The sequence below is a fragment of the Scophthalmus maximus genome, chromosome 7, assembly GCF_022379125.1.
Source record: "Scophthalmus maximus strain ysfricsl-2021 chromosome 7, ASM2237912v1, whole genome shotgun sequence".
Lineage (NCBI taxonomy): Eukaryota > Metazoa > Chordata > Actinopteri > Pleuronectiformes > Scophthalmidae > Scophthalmus > Scophthalmus maximus.
In genome coordinates, this window is record NC_061521.1 from 21870306 (window position 1) to 21889505 (window position 19200).

The 19200-nt window shown below is 47.2% G+C and overlaps 1 protein-coding gene across 2 annotated transcripts; it reads left to right on the forward strand.

The window, feature by feature from the left end:
• Positions 1–831: 831 nt before the first annotated feature.
• mlycd (malonyl-CoA decarboxylase) lies at positions 832–13235 on the forward strand. 2 transcript variants are annotated; one of them, XM_047333421.1, is made up of 7 exons: positions 832–883; positions 989–1653; positions 2963–2977; positions 6072–6184; positions 6413–6569; positions 6967–7119; positions 11531–13235. In XM_047333421.1, exons 1-7 carry the CDS (start codon positions 856–858, stop codon positions 12074–12076), a joined length of 1677 nt encoding a protein of 558 aa, XP_047189377.1. In that variant the 5' UTR covers positions 832–855; the 3' UTR covers positions 12077–13235. The 2 variants fall into 2 exon arrangements, with proteins under 2 accessions (XP_047189377.1, XP_047189378.1); XM_047333422.1 differs by lacking the exon at positions 2963–2977 and having other exon boundaries at positions 835–883.
• Positions 13236–19200: the final 5965 nt, after the last annotated feature.

Here is a 19200-nt window from a genome sequence, read left to right on the forward strand (position 1 = left end):
ACTTCATATCACATTCCTGTCTTCTCAGACCACCTTTGACTGAGGCCAGGCTTTATCAACCCCCACTTTTAACCCAGTTTGAGAAGATGAATATGACTGATATGAGGCTATCACAAAGTTACAATCCAAACTAATTACATTAGCTTGGTTAGTGGCACCTTATGACCTACTTTATGAATATTTCAGCATTTGAATTATTTATTGATTCATAAAATTCACTTCATTGCACCTCAAAAGGGGAGATTATATATTTCCCATATAATTGTATGGAATTTTGGAGTAGATGACAAGATTAAGTGACCCACAGTTTATATATATATATATATATATTCCAAGTACTGATTAATGGTGTGTAGCTCTTCTCAAGCAGATCACCATTATTCAGTGATAACATAGAAGTATACTATTGGCAAGGTCTCAGCTCTAGTAGTGGCTGATTGTGAAAATTCATCATTATCCATCTTCTTGTTTTCCTTTTATCACTTTATTGATTTCTCAATCTAGAGGTAGTGATATTCAGCAGATGCTCTAATGAACTATTGATATTACAGGTTAGTTATTATCAACTATTCAAAGAAAGTAGACTAGAATCAGTGAGGGACATTTCTCACAATTGACAGGAATATTAATAAGCAATTTTCCAATCATTGATATCTATTCAAATAATATTAAATGAAAAAGCACAATTCAAGTGATATCATTCACATGTTGTCTTTCTATTCTGCTAAAAAAAAAGATGATTTGAAGTTTCAACATTTTTGTGGTGGGAACATATTGTTTGGTTATGGATCAACAAGCTGTTAAACACCAAGAAAGGTTAAATTAAAAAAAATACGTTTTTTTTTCTCGCCACGAATGTGTGTTTCTGTATGTGTGTGTGTGTGTGTGGGGAGGGGGGGGGGGGGGGGGGGGGGGGGGGGGGGGGGGGGGGGGGGGGGGGGGGGGGGGGGGGGGGGGGGGGGGGGGGGGGGGGGGGGGGGGGGGGGGGGGGGGGGGGGGGATTACAGCTGCACTGTCTCTTTAAGAAACCCGGAAGTGATTCCCTCCCGTGTGTTCACTGGTCGCAGGTTCCAAACCCACGGACAGCTGATCTCCCTCCCGCCGGCAATGATCTCCCACCCCGTCATCTGGGCCTTTCGTAGCAGTGCGAGGTGCTGGCGACACCGGGCTGTTCTCAAAGTGTCTCTGCGGGCCTCGGTCGTCGGTGGTCGGCGCTGGTACTCGTCCCCGAATCGCGTCGGTGTCACGGGCATGGAGGAGATTCTGGCGAGGGTCGTCGCACCGTTACCCACGTACGAGACGAGAGACAAGTCCCCACCTCCCCCCGAATCGAACAGCCTGGACTTCATGCACTTCTACAAAAGTCTCGAGAAGGAGGACAGACTCGGCTTCCTGACGAAGCTGTCGCAGGACTTCGGGGTGGACCACAGGAGCGCGTCGGAGCTGGCCGGGAAGCTGCTGGACACGCAGCTGCGGGACCTGGCGACCATTTTGCAGGTCGAAGACAGGCTTCGGTACTGCCTGACTCCCCGCTACAAGCAGCTGCTCAATCACATAAGCAGGGTCGAGGGTGGCGTGAAGTTTCTGGTGGACCTGCGCGCCGACGTGCTGGAAATAATCTCGTCCAAAGCGAGCGAGAGCCCGCACATCAAGGTACACGCGTTTGTTTACATTTTTCTACGGGTGCGCGGATGGGTCATGTAATGCGCGTTGTTATGCGTTTGGCGCTGTGTTGGCCTCAGTGTTGGACTTCATTGATTTAAAATCATTGTGCGTGGTTGTGTTTTAACATCCTTATTGCAAGTGGACAGAGTACAGACGCATATACAAGCACAGAGGCACAACCTGCACCCCTTTGCTTTGCCCCCATCACATGGTTCACATTTCATCACAGTTTGAGTGGCAATGACCTTTGCTCCACTTTACTTTAAAGACCATTTTTTAAAATAAATTTTCCTCATAGCATAGGACCTTTCTTGCAAATAGGACAGACAGCTTTTAGGTGTTAGACACCGTCTAGGTCCATTTCAGTGCTTTATTCATATTTTCGGCCACATTTTGGCTGAATGGATCATCTTACAGTGCGGCTGCGTTCTGCTGCAGAGCTCTTGTGTTAAAATAGACCTTGTGATAAATGTCTCAGTCTGTACATGAAAAGGGAAAGAGCCTTTTGCCGCACCAACAAGGTGAAAGAGAGACGAATATAAACCAGGCATGTGGGATGAATATTTTCTGAAATAATCTGTTGAAGATGAAGTGAAAGGATAATTGAAAGGAAAGGCAGCGGGGTAAAAAAAAAAAAAAAAAACTTAGAATAAAATTTCCATCACACCATATGTGGCTCCCAACAGGTCCCCCCCCCCCCCCCCCCCCCCCCCCCTTTTTATTTTTTCCAGTAAAGCCGCACCTTTCCAGTCTCATTTGCCTCATTGTTCAGTCATTCACGTTCAGTCAGATGTAATTACAGTCCCCAGATCAGATCAGCTCAGCGCCGTGATGGAGCAGTTTTCATGCACACACTTGGTAATAATTTTGGAATACTTTTTTTTCTCTTTCAGATGTCAACCTTGCTGTCATGTTAATTCCAGACACTTAACCTGTCCAAGAATTTAAAGTGAAAACTCCCTACCAACGCACTCACTTCTCTTCCCCCAGTCAAGTCAGAAATGTAACCATATATGCTTTAATATTAATATATGCTCACTCATTTTGTGCAGCTGGGGTAATTTAACAGTCCAACCTTTTTCTTAACATGCCAAAGTATGCATCTTATGATTAAAGCCAACCAGTTGCATATCCAACTTTTTTAACGGATGGATCACCTAACAAAATGTCCTGATTAGTCCTTTGTAACTGTATCTACAGTAGTGTCATATTTCTATCTGCAATAACCAATTTCAGTTGCATATAGACCAAAAGTTATGATATTAAATTGCTTGTTTTTCTTTCCCCCAACCAACAGCACCAAAACCTCAAGGTATGACACGAAATAGCTTGTTGTGATATTACCTTGCTTGTTTTTTTCTTCCATCTCACAGCACCCAAACCTCAAACTATTCCTGTAACTAACACATAAGGGCAAAAAAAGCAGAGAAGCAAAAGATTTTGGTATTGGGGCTTGAAAAAACTCACCAGTTCTGATTATTTGTTTATTTATTAATCTATTAATGGACTTATTGGTTAAACTCTAGTTGTTTTGGTAAAATCAGAGCTTTCCTTCAATAGCGAAATGGAAACAAATATTATTTTGTATTGAATGCAACCAATATTCAAAATACAGTATTTAGCTCTCGACATGTTGAAACAGGATGTAAGTGCATTTCTTTAACAATAACCTTGACTAAGGTAACAGAACTGTTGAAGTTTGTTTTTGATAAGTGTGTGTGTTTGTCAGTTGTCAATAAAGATGCTAATTTCATTTTTTGAACCCGCAACTGCAGCCTCCTTTAACTTTGATGTCTGCAGTGCCATTAATCCCAGGGTGGCAATTTGCTTCACGGTGGTCGACTCTGAAGCACACTGCTTCTGTGAGAGTTGCCACGCTGTTTCCACTTTTCCTACATGAAATGCACACTGCTGATTTCTGTTACGCCCGTTATGGCGAAGACGCTTTAATCAACATAACAAAACCTGTGTGTGCCGTCAGAGGATGAGATAGCCGCACTGAAAGTGGCCTGGACTTTTTGATGATGAAGTGAAAAAGGTTTTCTCTTCATCTTTCAGATCAGTTTTTTTTTTTTGTCTCCCTTTGGAGTGAAATTGAAAGTCTGTCTACCTTTGATGTTGCGTTATCAAGCGTTAAGGGCCGTTGCCTGATATGATTTTCATCTTCGCTGACCGCGCCCGTCACCGGAGGACCTCGCCTCTCCTCTCCTGCTCAATATCTGTTTTTTTTATTTCCTGCTGAGAGGTGGTTCTGATGCATTTAATCTCAATAACCCACGCCCACTGAGAGCTTTTGTGGCCTTAAAAGGTCTCGGCTGCCTACAGAGTACTCGCTTGTTCTCAGTGACCACCTTGGTGTCGGCAGTGCACAGCGAGCTTTGCTTTGTTGGTTAATGCCGGAATTGATTGAGCTAAAAGTGAGAAAAAGGTCAATCATGGTAAATATGAAGCTTTTTAGTATCTGTGTATTGATGGTATGTGCATATACCAGGGGAGAAAGTTGATAATCAACGTAGCACTGAATCACACTAAATTTACTCAAGTCTGTATATTTGCAAGGCTGCGATTCCTGCGGTTCTTGCAAAGCGTGTCACTTTGCATTCTACGCGAGATTAGTCTCTCTCTCGGTTGGGTGATTGATTTTTGATGTTGCTCCTCACTCCTTCTGCCCCCCTGGCCTTGTCATTCCCGTCCACCTGTCCACAAACGCAGTGGCTGAAAGATTCAAAGGAAAATCAAAGACGTCATCGCCGGAGTTATGCTCTTTGGGATTACACAAAGTATCAAGCGAGGCTATTTTTGCCCCTCCGCAGGCAGACTTGCCGGGCTGACAAGTGGCATGCAGCCTACTGGAGTAAAGGCATTGGCAGCGTCTGCGCCTGCCCTGTAAACACGCTGGCGCTCAGTGGTCATTTGGCCCCTTGGTGGAGGGGACCGTTCCATCCAGGCACTGCAGTGTCTATCGCTCCGTATAATCACACAATAGCCACAGCTCAAGGTGGAGAGGGTCCTCGTAGCGGAGGTGCCGCGTCGGCTCAAAAGCGTCGGCTCCTTTCACCGCATCGATAAGAGCTCCAGAGTCAAAAAAGCTTCATTCTCTTTCTAATGGAGTGCAGAGATTTTCTCCTTTCCCCTTTCGAACCTCTCTCCGCCATCTCTCCACCCCCCCCCCCCCCCCCCCCCCCCCCCCCCCGAGGCCTTCAAATGCAAGACCCCTTCCATTTCAAAAGACTTCATCTTCCCCTGGGTCAATGGAGTGCGCGTCTCGGTTTGGCCCTTCGCTTTGTGTGGGTGAGAATTGGCTACCCAAGGTACGGCCACTGCACTCTCGCAGTCTGTTGAGGTGCAGAAATGCCGGGCAGGGATTGTATCGGCCATTATAGATTATTTAGGCCCTCGAGGCTTGTTTGAGAGACACAAATACACATCTATGTGTATTTATATATACAGCATATAAGTAGTGATGGGAGATTTGCTGAATAATTTATTTCCTCTGAGCGTTACTTTTAGCCATAGGGCTGAATAATGTGCAGAGAATCTCACCCAGTGTCTTTTATACCATGACTGTGTTTGAGCTTGTTTGCATTAGCTGTTACTATGACTGACAAGTGGGCATTAAAGGTGAACTCCTCCTATGGAACAGCCGACATGAGCTGTATTTAATGTGTTTTGCGCCGCGTGCGCTTGTTTGTGTGTTTGCAAGAGATTTTCGCCGTAAATGATGTCTGACCTTTGCGGGAGGACAGAGCTGCTTTGAAATGGCAAGTTATTTATTGAAGTGCCTTCCCTACGACACACCGCAAGCTCTAACAAATCACCACTCATAATGTGAAAACATTCAAACGGCACGCCGACTCCCAGCGGACCATATTCCCCGCATGAGTGTGTAAGATATGGGTATGGAATCTTTTTATTGCCTATACAGAAAAATCCTGAGCAACATTGTTGTCGGGTAATAGGATGGAGCTCGCGAGGACTGTGTGTTTATCCAGTTCTTTAAAAAGCTGCAATTTCTAGTGAATTATTTTACGGTGTTTCCTCTCTATAAGATATAAAAGAAGAGAGACGGAAAAAAAATCAACTTTTCACTGCACTTTGCTACAGTAAAATGACATTTCCCACAAGGCTCAGAAGAGTTACTATAGCAGATTTTCTTATTTTTCTTATCCTTCGTGCACATAATAAGGTTTACCTGCATTTCAGTGATTAAATGACACATCACATTATACAGTATAGGTCCGACAACATTATGAAATACAAACGCAAGACTGGCCTCTCATTATTCCATGAGCTGTTCAGGACAAGCAAGAGAATGTGCTGATTTATTTTTTTTATTTTTTTTTATTATCAGCTGGATGTGGATATATACATCTAAATTGTCACCCCCTCCCCCTCCCCTCTCCCAGGACCTGAACGGGACGCTGAAGAGTTTGCTGTCCGAGTGGTTCTCGGTAGGTCTGCTCCGACTGGAGAGAATCACCTGGCAGTCCCCCTGTGAGATCCTGCAGAAGATCAGCCAGTAGGAGCATCCGTGCATCCCCACACTCCGTTTCTCTCCCGCTTTCCATTAATCTTTTGCTTACGTACAAATTATACAGCGTGGAAATTGACTGTCGGGCCTAAAAAAGCCTAACAGTGATTGTCCAATCATAGCTTGACAAGCATGGCCGGTGGTAACCAGGGAAGGCGGAGCTTAGCGAACAGCCGACTGAAAAACTGGAGGGCTAACTGTCAGGCCCTCTGTCAGGTACGAGGCGGTGCACCCGGTGAGGAACTGGACTGACCTGAGGCGCAGAGTGGGGCCGTACCGCCGCTGTTATGCCTTCACCCACGCCGCCATGCCGGGAGAGCCCCTGGTCGTGTTGCACGTGGCCCTCACCGAGGACATCTCCGATAACATTCAGGTGAGGGCGGCTGCCGTAAGGGGTTTGTCTTACCTCAACCGCACCTTGGAAGAGGTAAACACCCGTGATGTACCTCTTTTTTTTCTCTCTCTCTCCTCTGAGCCGACAAATGGATCACCGCTGTGTGCAACACAGTAGCGAGACCTTTAAACTACTTATCCCCCCTGGGAGCGACCTCTACAGCGCTGACCTCCTGCTATTGCTGTTTTCTGCCGGGGGTTTCGACCACACAGAAATTTGAGAGTATCACAGGGTGTGATGAAGTGCACCCCTGAAATATTTGGAGGAGCTTCCTGTCCTGACTGCGGCCGATCGGCCACAGGAACACAGAGAGCGCTCTCGTGTCTGAATCCGAGTAATTCAGATTTTGGTCTTTTTTTTTGGCTTCTCCTCCTAGAGCATCGTCCGGGAGTTCGCCACCGTCGACACCGAGGAGGATGTTAACAAGATAAACGCGGCCATCTTCTACTCCATCTCCTCCACCCAAGCCGGCCTGCAGGGGGTCGAGCTGGGCAACTACCTCATCAAGAGGGTGGTGCGGGAACTGCAGGTGAGTGCGGGAGGAAGTCGGGGTGTAGTCGTCGTCATGCAAAGACAAAACAGCAAATTGTTTAGTCAGAGAACTCTTAACTACAAGGAATGCATGTAGCAGCCAAGATATTAACGTGTAGTGTGAGGGGGGTGTACAGATCCATTTTTATAAAACCTTCCAGAACTTCCCGCAGAATCATCGGGGCCGCCCTGAGAATTCTAAAACCCCTAGTCACTACTTTCCGAGCAAAACCAATGAGAGAGATGAGTCGAGCAGCAACTGAGTTGGAGGAAAGGCTCGTCGATAAGCGTGTCCCCGACCATTTTCTCATCCGGATTTGTTTCTTCTGCCTTCCCCCTGTTCACCACATTAAGGATTATTACCAACAGAGCATGTTGTCACACTACGGCGGTCTCCATCTTGTTGGCTTTTTGTTTGCCCCTTCTCCCCCGTGGGATCACGTCAGGGAGTTTGACGCGCGGCGGCGCGTCGACTCCCTCCGGAGCGATAATCTTCATAAATCTCTAGTCGTGTGTGACGTGCCATTCTTTCTTTTCAAATCTTGCATGTGTGCGCGCGCGCATGTTTGAGATTGGAGAGAGGAATGTGTGTGAAGATTCTCCTCTAGTGCGTGATGCAACCACATCTACAAAATTGGTCAGGTGATTTTGAATCTCATGTAGTCTGAGTCCAGCTTTAGGGAGCTCAGCTGTATTCTGAAAATATGATTTGACTCTAATGTCTCGATACTCGGGGAACTGGAGAAATCGACTAGTTTTGTACAATAAAAAATGCAGTATTCTACGACTGCTTTGGCTCAGTTTTCACACCAGAGCTCCAATGTACAAAACTCAACCTGACTTTAATTGTCATCCTGACAAAATCCTTCTCTCAGTCCTCAGAACTCTGCCATATCAACATAAAATGAGATTCAAAGCTTAAAACTGAATAAAAAAGTCCACTGAATCAATGCAACTCTTTATTTGAACATAATCAAATGTGCATAAAAAGCTACATACATACACATATAGTGTACAGTGGCATCTAAACGTCTGAGGCCGTTCAAGAGAAACAGCCTAAGGTGAGAGGAGGCAAGGTTACGTTAACATCTGCTGCCTAAAAACGATAACCGTGAAGTTTAATCGGCGAAGCTCTTAAAAAGCGCCCTGTCCCGTCACAGCTCGATAATCACGTCTTATCGGGGACGGTGCACGCGACACGCGTGGCACCGACGCAGCCGCCGACAGAGCTCCCTCGCCTCCCTCCCCATGTCGCAGCGTCGGAACGTGTCCTTTTGTCTCGAGCCTCACGAATCAAATGTCCCACTCCGCACGGCTCGCATGCTGCATTCAATTTAAAGCGGCTCTCGCCCTCGGGTGGGGTCCAGCTGGCACAGCGACACTCCGGCGAGGAATGTCGCGGTGACGGGCAAGATTTGAGTTGGATTGCTTCTCAAAAGTTTTTTTTTCCCTTTTTAATTTGGAGTCCCAGTGCCGAATCGCAAATCTGCCACTTGTTTTACCACTCGCTTATACACACGCACACGCACAGAGCAGTAGTCGGCAGAAAGGTGGTAATGACATGTCATCCGTCCCTCTCGCTCAGCGCGGGAGCCCCTTCATGTCGGGGCCTCTCTCGCCTCGCTCACTTGTTAAATGATTGCAACGCTGAATGGAAAATCAAAAGCCTCTCTGCCCAGACAGATGGGAAACTGCTCTTTGTAGTGCGTCCTCGTGAAAAATCTGATTCCAGAGCTCCGAGCTGCCTCCGCCCTAGCTATTTATACGACAGGAGTGTTTTGATTTGCCGGAAGCTTTCTGTTATTATTATTTTCTTTCACTTATTGGTGTTTTTATTCATGGCGACACACATGGTTCAGTGATGTTGAGACTGAAGGGTTTGAAGTCTGTAGACGGGCTGCTGTGTAACAGACACGACAGTTGTAATACCTTCATTTTGACTCACTTGACATTAAAATGTGTTGCGCATCCAGATTGTATGTAGATATGACTTCAACCTGGTACTAATACGCAAGGGCGTAGCCCTTTTGGGGGGGGGGGGGGGGACCCTGGAAAACCTGGAATTAAAAGTGTTTTTTTGTTGTAATTAATGTTTTCTAAGTAATTAGTGTCATAACGTAAATTAGAAATTGGCTGAATACATTGGTTGAGAATGAACTAAGTATTTTTCTTTTTAATTGTGGAGGTTCTCTGAGGGCCCTCTCACCCCTTACAAAAGGGGGTTCTCAAGACCCCCTGTGTTGGGGTCTTGAGAACTGCTCATCCAAAACCATACACATTAGACACAGCCCTTCCCCGATGGTCAGAAACACACCCGGCCATATACCAAGTTCAAATTGTATTGGAGGAGCGGTGGAGGAGAAAAATCAAAAGGACGGACAGTGTGTGGACACCTCATCCAGATCGGTGTGAGTGCCATACATTATTTACGACCCCAGTGGGGAATCGCACCCCTGACCCTGGAAGTGTAAGTGCACATCACTGCCTTGGAGGCTGCAACAAAACCACAGCCAGACTTGTATTCTGCAGGGGGCCGGTTCTTCCTGACATAAAGGTGAAGCGGGGAGCAGCAGCGGCCGCAGAGGCCCCACTACGATGATGGATAGATGATAGAGTGGAAAGGAAAAGGTCACAGTTGTGATTCAAGGTGAGGGGAGGCGGTCTTGCTTGTCTTTGTAGATTAGACCCTGGGGCGTAGTTCGGGCACCGCTCCTTCACTTTCTGCTTATCCTCCCCCCCATCTCCTACCTGCCTCGATCCATATTACCACCGCCTCCTTTTCTCCGTCAACCCGGCCCACTCCCCTACGTGCGAACAGCCGGCAGTTAAAAATAGAGGGGTCGGAGTGACCGAGGCGAGATCCGGATACGGCAGAGTGAGAAGAAGAAACACAAGGGCCAGCAGGACATGGGAGAGTAAGAAGGCTGGATTTTGAAGTAAAACGGAGGGTGAAATCAAGGAGGAAGAAAGGAGAAAGCAGACGGACGGCAACGTGTCCCCCCGGGGGTTGTCTGACACTTCCACTTTCATCTGTAGCCTTTTATTCTTCTGCCTGCCACATCGCTCCATCACTTATCAAACCAGACGCAGGAGCGCGAAGATGGGCAGTGGGTGCAGCAGGGGAGGGGTGCGCTATTCTGACGAAAGGAGGGGGCAGCGTGGTGGAGGAGAACTCATGAAGAGTGTGTGTGTGTGTGTGTGTGTGTGTGTGTGTGTGTGTGTGTGTGTGTGTGTGTGTGTGTGTGTGTGTGTGTGTGTGTGTGTGTGTGTGTGTGTGTGTGTGTGTGTGTGTGTGTGTGTGTGTGTGTGTGTGTGTGTGTGTGTGTGTGTGTGTGAGAGAGAGAGAGACGTGAGAGAAGGGGAAGGCACAGAGGTGGAGGAGGATAGAATAAGAGGGAAGGAGAAAGGGCATCGTCCATCTCCATCAGCGGGGCAGGATGGCGAAGTCATGGAAGTGATTTGTAATGTGGCCCCTGTCTGAGGCACTGAAGGACCAAGAGGCAGCCTGAGCAACAACTGAATAATATACTGTATATATATATATATATATGTTTTTTTTGATATCAAGGGTTTTAATTCCACTGTTGCGGAAGGGATTCCCTATGTTTTTCAAGTGTAGTTTTCTCACTTCCACACCACACTTCTTCTTTTTTTTCCTTCTTCTTCTTCTCTTCAAGCTGGTTAATGCAAAGTCATTACAGCTCAATAACGTGTCACGAGGCAGATTGTGGCAATTCTGCACTGAGCGGACTCTGCCTGCATGTAAGACGTTCAAGATCACCGAAAGAAAAGTTCCTCGAACCCGAAACATACCTGTAACTTTTCATCATACAGCTCTTCATACCTCTGGTTTGAAATAAAATAACATTGCCTCCAAGATTTTTCACAGTATTCATGATTAACCCCCCCCCCCCAAAAAAAACTTTGTTTACTTCACTTATAGATGCCAAAGAAATTACAACGGATTGATATACTTTAATGTTCATGTGCCTTGTGCTGCGTTGCACGTGAGCTACTGTGACTGGCAGTGTCAAAACACAAAAGTGGTCAGCACTGTGACCACAAATCACTGTTACTGTCTGGCGCCTGCTGCGACGTGCACCGCTCTGACACTGGTCTGTTGTTTTGGGCGTCACTGTCACAACCTGCGATGTTCCTGACTCCTTCCTGCTGCATCGTCACCGAAGCATGAGACAAGTGTTTTTAATCCATACGGCAGCGAATCAGAGACATGGATTGAGGCCAGAGAGTAACACAACCTTAATTACCTCTGGTCTTTAAATAGCCCAAAAACCTTTTTGGAGAAAACATTAGATTAACAGCGATGGAAGATCAGAAGGGAGTTGAGGGGCCTAACTGAATACAATGATGTTTAAGGGGTTAAATCCCCCTCTCGTCTTGTCTTCCAGGGCGAGTTTCCTCACATGGCCCAGTTCTCCAGCCTGTCGCCCATCCCGGGCTTCTCCTCCTGGCTCCAGGGCCTCCTCAGCCAGAGCAGAAAGGAGGGCCGGGGCTCCGAGCTCCTCTCCGAGCAGGAGTGGAAGGAGGTGGAGCAGGCCACCGACTCCTCCCCGGGCACGCCGGCGGTCGACGCCCTCCGCAAGCTGGTCGGCACCAGCGAGTGGCTGCGCTCGGAGCGGCTGTGCCGCGTCCTGGAGCCCGTCCTGATGCGCCTCTGCGCCTGGTACCTCTACGGGGAGAAGAGGCGCGGCTACGCCCTCAACCCGGTGGCCAACTTCCACCTGCAGAACGGCGCCACCATGTGGCGGCTGAACTGGCGCGCCGACACCAGCCCCAGGGGCGCGGCGAACTCCTGCGGCATCATGGTGAACTATCGCTACTTCCTGAGCGAGACGTCCAAAAACAGCTCCCTGTACCTGCAGAGCAAGGCCGTCGCGGCGTCCGAGCAGGTCCTGGGACTGGTGTCCCAATTTCAGAAGAACAGCAAACTCTGAGAGGGACAGCGAAGACGCCCATTAACAGATACGCACTTGATATCGCAGGGTCAATACTGACTGACACACTTTATTTTGTTTAATTTGCCTTTGATGTTTAATTTAAAGGAAAAAGAAACCAGCTCTGGGTGCTCCATTAAATGATCATCAGCCGATATTGTTTCTGAATTTGCAATCAGACCATTAATCACACGACATGTCTCATCCCATCTTCTGTATTTAGTGCATAGGTTAGTTGTTTCTGCCTCATTGAGTTTCTGGCAGAAGGTGATGTGTAAGTGTTTCCCCGGGCTGAGCGACCGTGGCTAATGGAGCACGAGGCATCTATCAATGCTTTTCCATGTTCCAGGATAACCGTGTGTGATGGTGACGCAGGGAGCGGCGAGCGAGCGAGCGCGGCTACCGGAATAAACGATGTTTAGATTCTTTCTTCTGGCTGGCTCAATGCAAAGAATGAGACCTATTGAATTTTTTTTCTTTTTCTTGGGTTGGTTTTATATATATATATATATATATATATATGCACACCTGCTGTTACATTGCTTACATCCATGAAGGCTCAATACACAGAGGCATGAAATCACATATTTAGAAATATTATTTCATATTAAATAACTAAAGAAAACTGGATTTAAATTTTATTTTTTTCCTGTTGTGTATCATCATTGCTCGTCTTTTACAGTTCTAGCTCGGATTCCACTGGGTTGGCCCCTCCTGGTACCTCCTTTCAGGTACCTTCTCACACACACACACAAACACACACTAACTCACTCACTCACTCACTCACTCACTCACTCACTCACTCACTCACTCACTCACTCACTCACTCACTCACACACACACACACACACACACACACACACACACACACACACACACACACACACACCGCGACTCCGGAGAGCCATTGCTGATGTTCTAACTACTCTGTACAGGTGCCAAGCAGGGCTCATATCAGCCCACACCCCATTGTTGTGAAATAATATATCACAGCAAGTTGACTGTGAAATTACATTTTATCTCTCCGGGGAGCCAACCTTTCTTTTCTTTTTCCTTTTTTTTTTCATACTCTCTCCCTCCCATCCCCCTTGTCTCTGCCTGTGCTGCTCTGTGTCCTAGAAACTAATGGACTGAGAAATAAAGTTAAAGTACAATGCTAGATTGATGGTGTTCAGTTGTGAAGAGTGTGTGTGTGTGTGTGTGTGGGGGGGGGGGGAATAAAGAAGCATAAAAAGGACAGTTGTTTAAAGGATGCCCTTGAGAGACAGCGTGAGTGTCTCCAGAGATATTGGAAACAATAAGATACACATGCCTCTCATGGGGCTGGGGGGGGGCACACGTTGAGGAGCGGCGCTGTCATGCCGCCTCACAATGGAGAAGGATGAACACCGAACACGGTTGCCATGGAAGCAGCGGTGACATGTTCCAACACTTTGTGCGGGCAGCTCGTTTTGAGTCACCTCTGACCACGGAGCAGTTCAGCTTAAAAGTCCAGTGGGTTGTTTCGGTTGTTTTTATGACAGATTCTTGATACATTGCGCCGCACAGGGAGAGAAACACCGACACCTTCTTCTAAAGTAGTTCCCGTGGGATGAAGAAGACAAATCTGATTCATTCACACATCGGGTCCCTGCTAAATGAAATGACATCCAAACCGCCGCAGTGGAGACTTGTCAGCGGATGAGTCACATGTGGAGTGTCTGATGGGGAAGGCTTTTTAATTGTTTGAAAAGGTGCTCACAGTGAAAGTGCTAATCATGTCCACGTTTCATGTGCCAAACGGAGCTAATTTGATAAACCGCCGTTCACAATGAACATGGAATTGCTTGAAATGTCGTGGTGACAAAGGCGGCGCGTGATGCTTTAAAACATCTGCGATCAAATTGCAGCGAAATTGGATTACCAGTGTTGGAGCTTCTTTTTCTTTGTTTCCCGTGGCCGAGAGTCTTCTGATCACTGACAGTGTCCACAAAGGCACAGTTGTGCGTGCGTGCGTGCGTGCGTGCGTGGGCTTAGGCCGGTCTCCATTTGTATCTAATCTTGCAGTTGATTGGAGTTTTGTCACATTTTCCAGCCCAGCACACGTTGATAATGGATTCACAGCTCCAGTTCAATATTGTACAGCTCTGTTTTCTGACACGTCTCCGAGCCGATACTTAACCAGAAAGCAGCAGAAGACCTAATTACAATTGATTACAGACTGTCTGCTGTGGAAATTCATGTCTCATCTAAAAATAAGTCAGTAATTCAGACAGTCCTTTTTACGTCTTCTTCTTCTTTTTTTTCCAAGATGGGGGAGCACACGTGTGCGTGCCGGTGGTGCATTTCATATCTGGTCCCTCGTTCGGAGGAAATTGCCTTACAAATGAAGCTAATCAATTTTTTACAGATCACAGCGGAGAGAAAAGCGATGGCTGTGGCATTTCCGTGTCGTCGGGCCACTGGGACTTCAGCCTGCAAGCCCGTTTGATCCTTCTGATCCTAAATATTCCTTTCTGTGATGAGAGAAAAAAGTAGCATGAATCCGGCAGACTTGCATTTTTCCTCAGACGCTTCCCTGCCTGCATTGCCTGTCAGGTTCACGGTCAGGGTGAACGAAGCGAGCACATGGCCATCACGTGTCGTCGCTGCCGAGCGTCATGGCCACTTGTGTTGTGCTTTTTTAAATCTTTTTTTTTTCTTTTCGCTGAAGCATAAGAAAAGCTGGTGGAGGCCGGTCGGCGAAGACGCGCTGGCAGTGACGAATAAAAGGCCAAACTCGACCAATTACAGCTGGAAACCTGCGGCCAAACCGGATGAGGTGAGTTTGTTTGTGCCCAACAAGGAGCCTTAGCGAGACCTGACAGACGTGTCCAGTTATAGTCTCTGGCCCACGATGAAACTACAGACTTGACAAAATGCCACCCACTCACCCACTTTTGGGAGTACTTACTGTTTTTGCAAGCCATGCACGCTCGCAGGAGAAGTAACACTGTGCAATCCCCCTGCTGTGCAAGACCAAGTTCCTGCGAAACTCCTCCAGGCACGTCACGATGTGAAAGACCAAACAAAATGAACCGGGCGTATTCGTGAAGCCGTTCAGAAGCCAGCTGACGCGCCCGACTGCAACGTTGAAGGCGCCGAGCCGCAGAGCGGCGAGCTTTGAGCTCGCTCGCCGCTCTGCGGCCTCCCTCTGCTCGAGCATCTTTGAACTGTGCGCTCGTCCCGAGGCCATTCTCGTTCGGAGGAGACGGGCACTGAGGTCGGCGCCCGTACCGCCGTGAGAGGGTTCCTTTCAAAGATGACCCTCGTAAAAAGGCCCAGCTCTGCCCAAGACTGACTGACCAGGAAAAACCGGCTGCAGGTCGCGTCACCACGGCGACGCCAGACGTCAGAGACGCCCTCGCCCGAGAGAAGCAGTTCCAGCCGTTGCACCAGACGACGTTCGTGTGACGTATGTGTTCGGTAATTTATTACGGCCCCTGGAGGGATGTTATAAAAAAAATTATTGAAACGGCCCCTTAATGGGAAAAACCTTTCCACCAGCCCTGCTCAAATTCATTCTGATAATGTCAGGGACATAAACATCTTTTGTCTTAGTAGGCGCCTGTTTTAAGACACAATAGTAAACCAATGATGGTTTAATGTGTGACTGATAAACTTCCATATTTTGAAATTTGTCAAATATAAAAAAAAGAAGAAGAAAAACAAGGACCCTTAACCAAAGTTTGGAGTGGAACGGGTTTCAAAAGAGTCATCATGTCACGAAAAAAATAAAAACATTCAAAAACTGTACGTCATCTTTCTCTCGAATGAAATAATTCAATTTCAGTGAAGCGCTCGGTTATACCGAATGGTTCCAACTTTAAACCTTGGCACAGGACACAAACTGGCCCTTTCCTGAGTGCGGCCACGCCGAGTAGCATCCAATCAACGAGCGCTGCCCTAAAAGGCAAAATACAGTGGACTGACAGAAGAAAAAACTACAATGACGAGACGGTGGGAGAACTTTTTTTGGGGGGGGGGGGGCATCAGTTCAGTTTGAAGGATGCGTCTTCTTGAATTTTAGAGGGCGCCGCATGCCATCGTAACGTCCGACTTACTGCTGACATTTGAGGGAAATCAATTCATCCCACTTTTTCAGCTCGAGTCATTATGGGGTTGTTGTTGTTTTTTCTCACGATGAGGACTTTTGCACACTATCCTATAAATGTCAGCGTGCGTGTCGTCTTTTCACATCAGCATTCGCAGCTGAGTGATGGACGTGAGGAAGAAGGAGAAGAAGAAGGAGAAAGAGGAAAATCTTCCCAAAGGCTAACTTTATCCGCAGACCACTGACACTGTGTATATCTGGGCTGAAGTGTGTGTGTGTGTGTGTGTGTGTGTGCGTGTGCGTGTGCGTGTGCGTGTGTGTGAGGGGAGACTTCATCCGAGTGTGGCAATCCATTCTTCCCGGTTGCTCCGCCGTGCTTTCTAACCTCACATCATCACCATTCTCCTCCTTCTCGACCCCCCTGGTAAACCCGACCCCCTCGGCCCGTCCAGGCCCTTGGTGTGTCTTCAAAGGGCGTCATGGTTTTTGTGAAAGCGATCGGAGCTCCGACGTGCACACTATTGCACACATGCACGGCTGCAACACACACACACACACACACACACACACACACTGCCCTTTTGCATTTCTGCACGCTGTAACCTTTAGAGGGCAGCAGAGTCTCACTCACTGATGGTTAAAAACAATGTCAGATGTCTGATGTGTTGACTGGCCGAACACCATCTTTCCCTAACTTTTTCTCTAATTTACCATAATGCCTCTCTCCTCTTTCATACCTTCTTCTTACGTCTCCTCCTTTCTCCTCTTTCCCCTCCCTTCGGGTTTCGTGCAGTTGTTCAGCTCACCCCGCCACCCAACCCCTGCCTCTGTCCCAGTTGCGGAGTGAGTCGGAGATTGACTGGTCTGCTGTGTCTGGTTATAGGCAGTAATTAAAACTCATTTGGCTTGCTGATGGCATTTTTTCAACCCGCCCCCCTTTGCAATTAGTCAGTATTAGTTGACCTGACATCTTGCATCAGACCGGGTTGTTGAATGAAATGGAGGCAAACAGGCAGAGGTAGCATCACCCACGGGTGACAGCTACTCCAGGCCTGATACCAGACAGATTGGAAATGAGAATGTGAAATCTCCCCCCCCCCTGTCAGCGGGCCTCTCTCCCAGACACACGACACGCACTCAAACACACACACACACTGTGTCCATTGATTTCCCCCTAGCCGCTCTCCGTAAAAAAAAGTTGAACAGACGTTAAACAGCGTCCATAAAAGAGCACGAGTATGCAAATGTGCGTACGACACACACATGCACAGCAGGCTCTGTTGGCCGAGTTCATCGATCGCGTAAATACTCTGAGGTCCAAAGGTGATGATCGCTCACAAATCACTACTCGGTCGTCCTCTCCTGTATCGCAACTCTTGCCCTTGAAATCTGGGGCCACCTGGAAAATGTCTGGAAACTGTGTGTGTGTGTGTGTGTGTGTGTGTGTGTGTGTGTGTGTGTGTGTGTGTGTGTGTGTGTGTGTGTGTGTGTGTGTGTGTGTGTGTGTGTGTGTGTGTGTGTGTGTGTGTGTGTGTGTGTGTGTGTGTGTGTGTGTGTGTGTGTGTGTGTGTGTGTGTGTGTTGATATAAATAACCTCCTTCTGTGCATGACGCAAATTTCTCAAAACTTCGACAGTTGTGAACGAAACCAGGTGTTGATAAAAGTTTTGGAAAGCAGATGTGCTCTGACACACGTTGTTTGTACCTGCTCTATCGCATCCTTTGTCAAATGTCTTGAATAATTATTATTCCTCTTAGAAGAAAAAAGCACCTATTTAAGAGACAAAGCTGATATCTGCGACCGACCAGTATCAGTGGTATAGGGGTCATTTACTGGCCCGTTTGTCATTGTGCAGCAGTGCTGTCAGACCTCTTGTTTATTGCAATCTTTGCCGTTATAACTCGCATTATTCTGGAATCCCAAAATATAACCAGAGCGCCAGCCATTCCACGTAGAAGCTATATAGTGTGGCAAAGGCGTGAATTATGGGCGGGACACAGGGGACATGCTCTTATAGTCCAAAAACTAAAGTTAGATAAAGCAGGACAAACTTCAAGCACTACGATCACACAAAAACACGTGATCGCCAGTCGCCCTTCCGAATCCCCGTCTCCTCTCTCGGTCTGATTCAAACCCGTCCAAACAGCCAGCAGCTCAGGGGGAAACATTCAAACCCCAAATCCCCAGAAGGTTTGACCCTCCCAAATCACAGAAGACGGGGGATAAAAGATTTTTCTTCTCAAAGAGCGAGTGATGTCTTCAGACTCTAGACTCCATCGAGTGAGCCAACGCTACGCCATATTCATTATGAGATCCTTTCCTCAGATTTCGCTAGTTAGCTTTAGCTACAGCATTGGTGACCTTCGCTAAACGGGATACTTCAGTCAGAACCAAATTTTTCTGGAAATTGTGTTCAATTGCTCTCAAGTCATTTTACTCAAAACCACAAGTCAATGTCATTGTGTCGCTCCTGGAAAGAGTCAGGGTATCGCCACTCCGGTGACCACGAGCGTCTGCACCAAAGTTTCGTAGCCAGCCATTTGATTATTTTTGAGGCATTTTAGTCCGGTTGACCGACTGACATTGATGACTCTGCCTCAGCCGCAAGCATGATCAAACACGAGTGGTTGAAAATTGGATTGGAGCGGAGTTCTAGATGTCCTGACCTTTTCGCCCTTGTTGAATCCAAAATTGCTGGATACGACACTTCCCGTAATGCAGCCAACAGACCTTACCTACGTGGTTAATGGCCACTTTTTGGAAACGGTCTACGAGCCTAAGCCTGATGTTATTTTCTCAGACCTACCACAGCTCTTCTGGAGTGACAGAGGACATTATACAACTGATTTGACATGACGATCACTGCTTCCCAAAATCTTTGTGTACATTGGTGAAGCTTCCCTTCAAATGCTTTGAAAAAGCTTCTTGAAAGCCAAAAGGGAAAAAAGAGATCAGAGTCCCCCCCCCCCATTCGTATTTAAAACTGATTCATATTTATAACAGAATAATTTAGCATCATTATGAAATCATTAATATTTGATTAAAAGGTCAC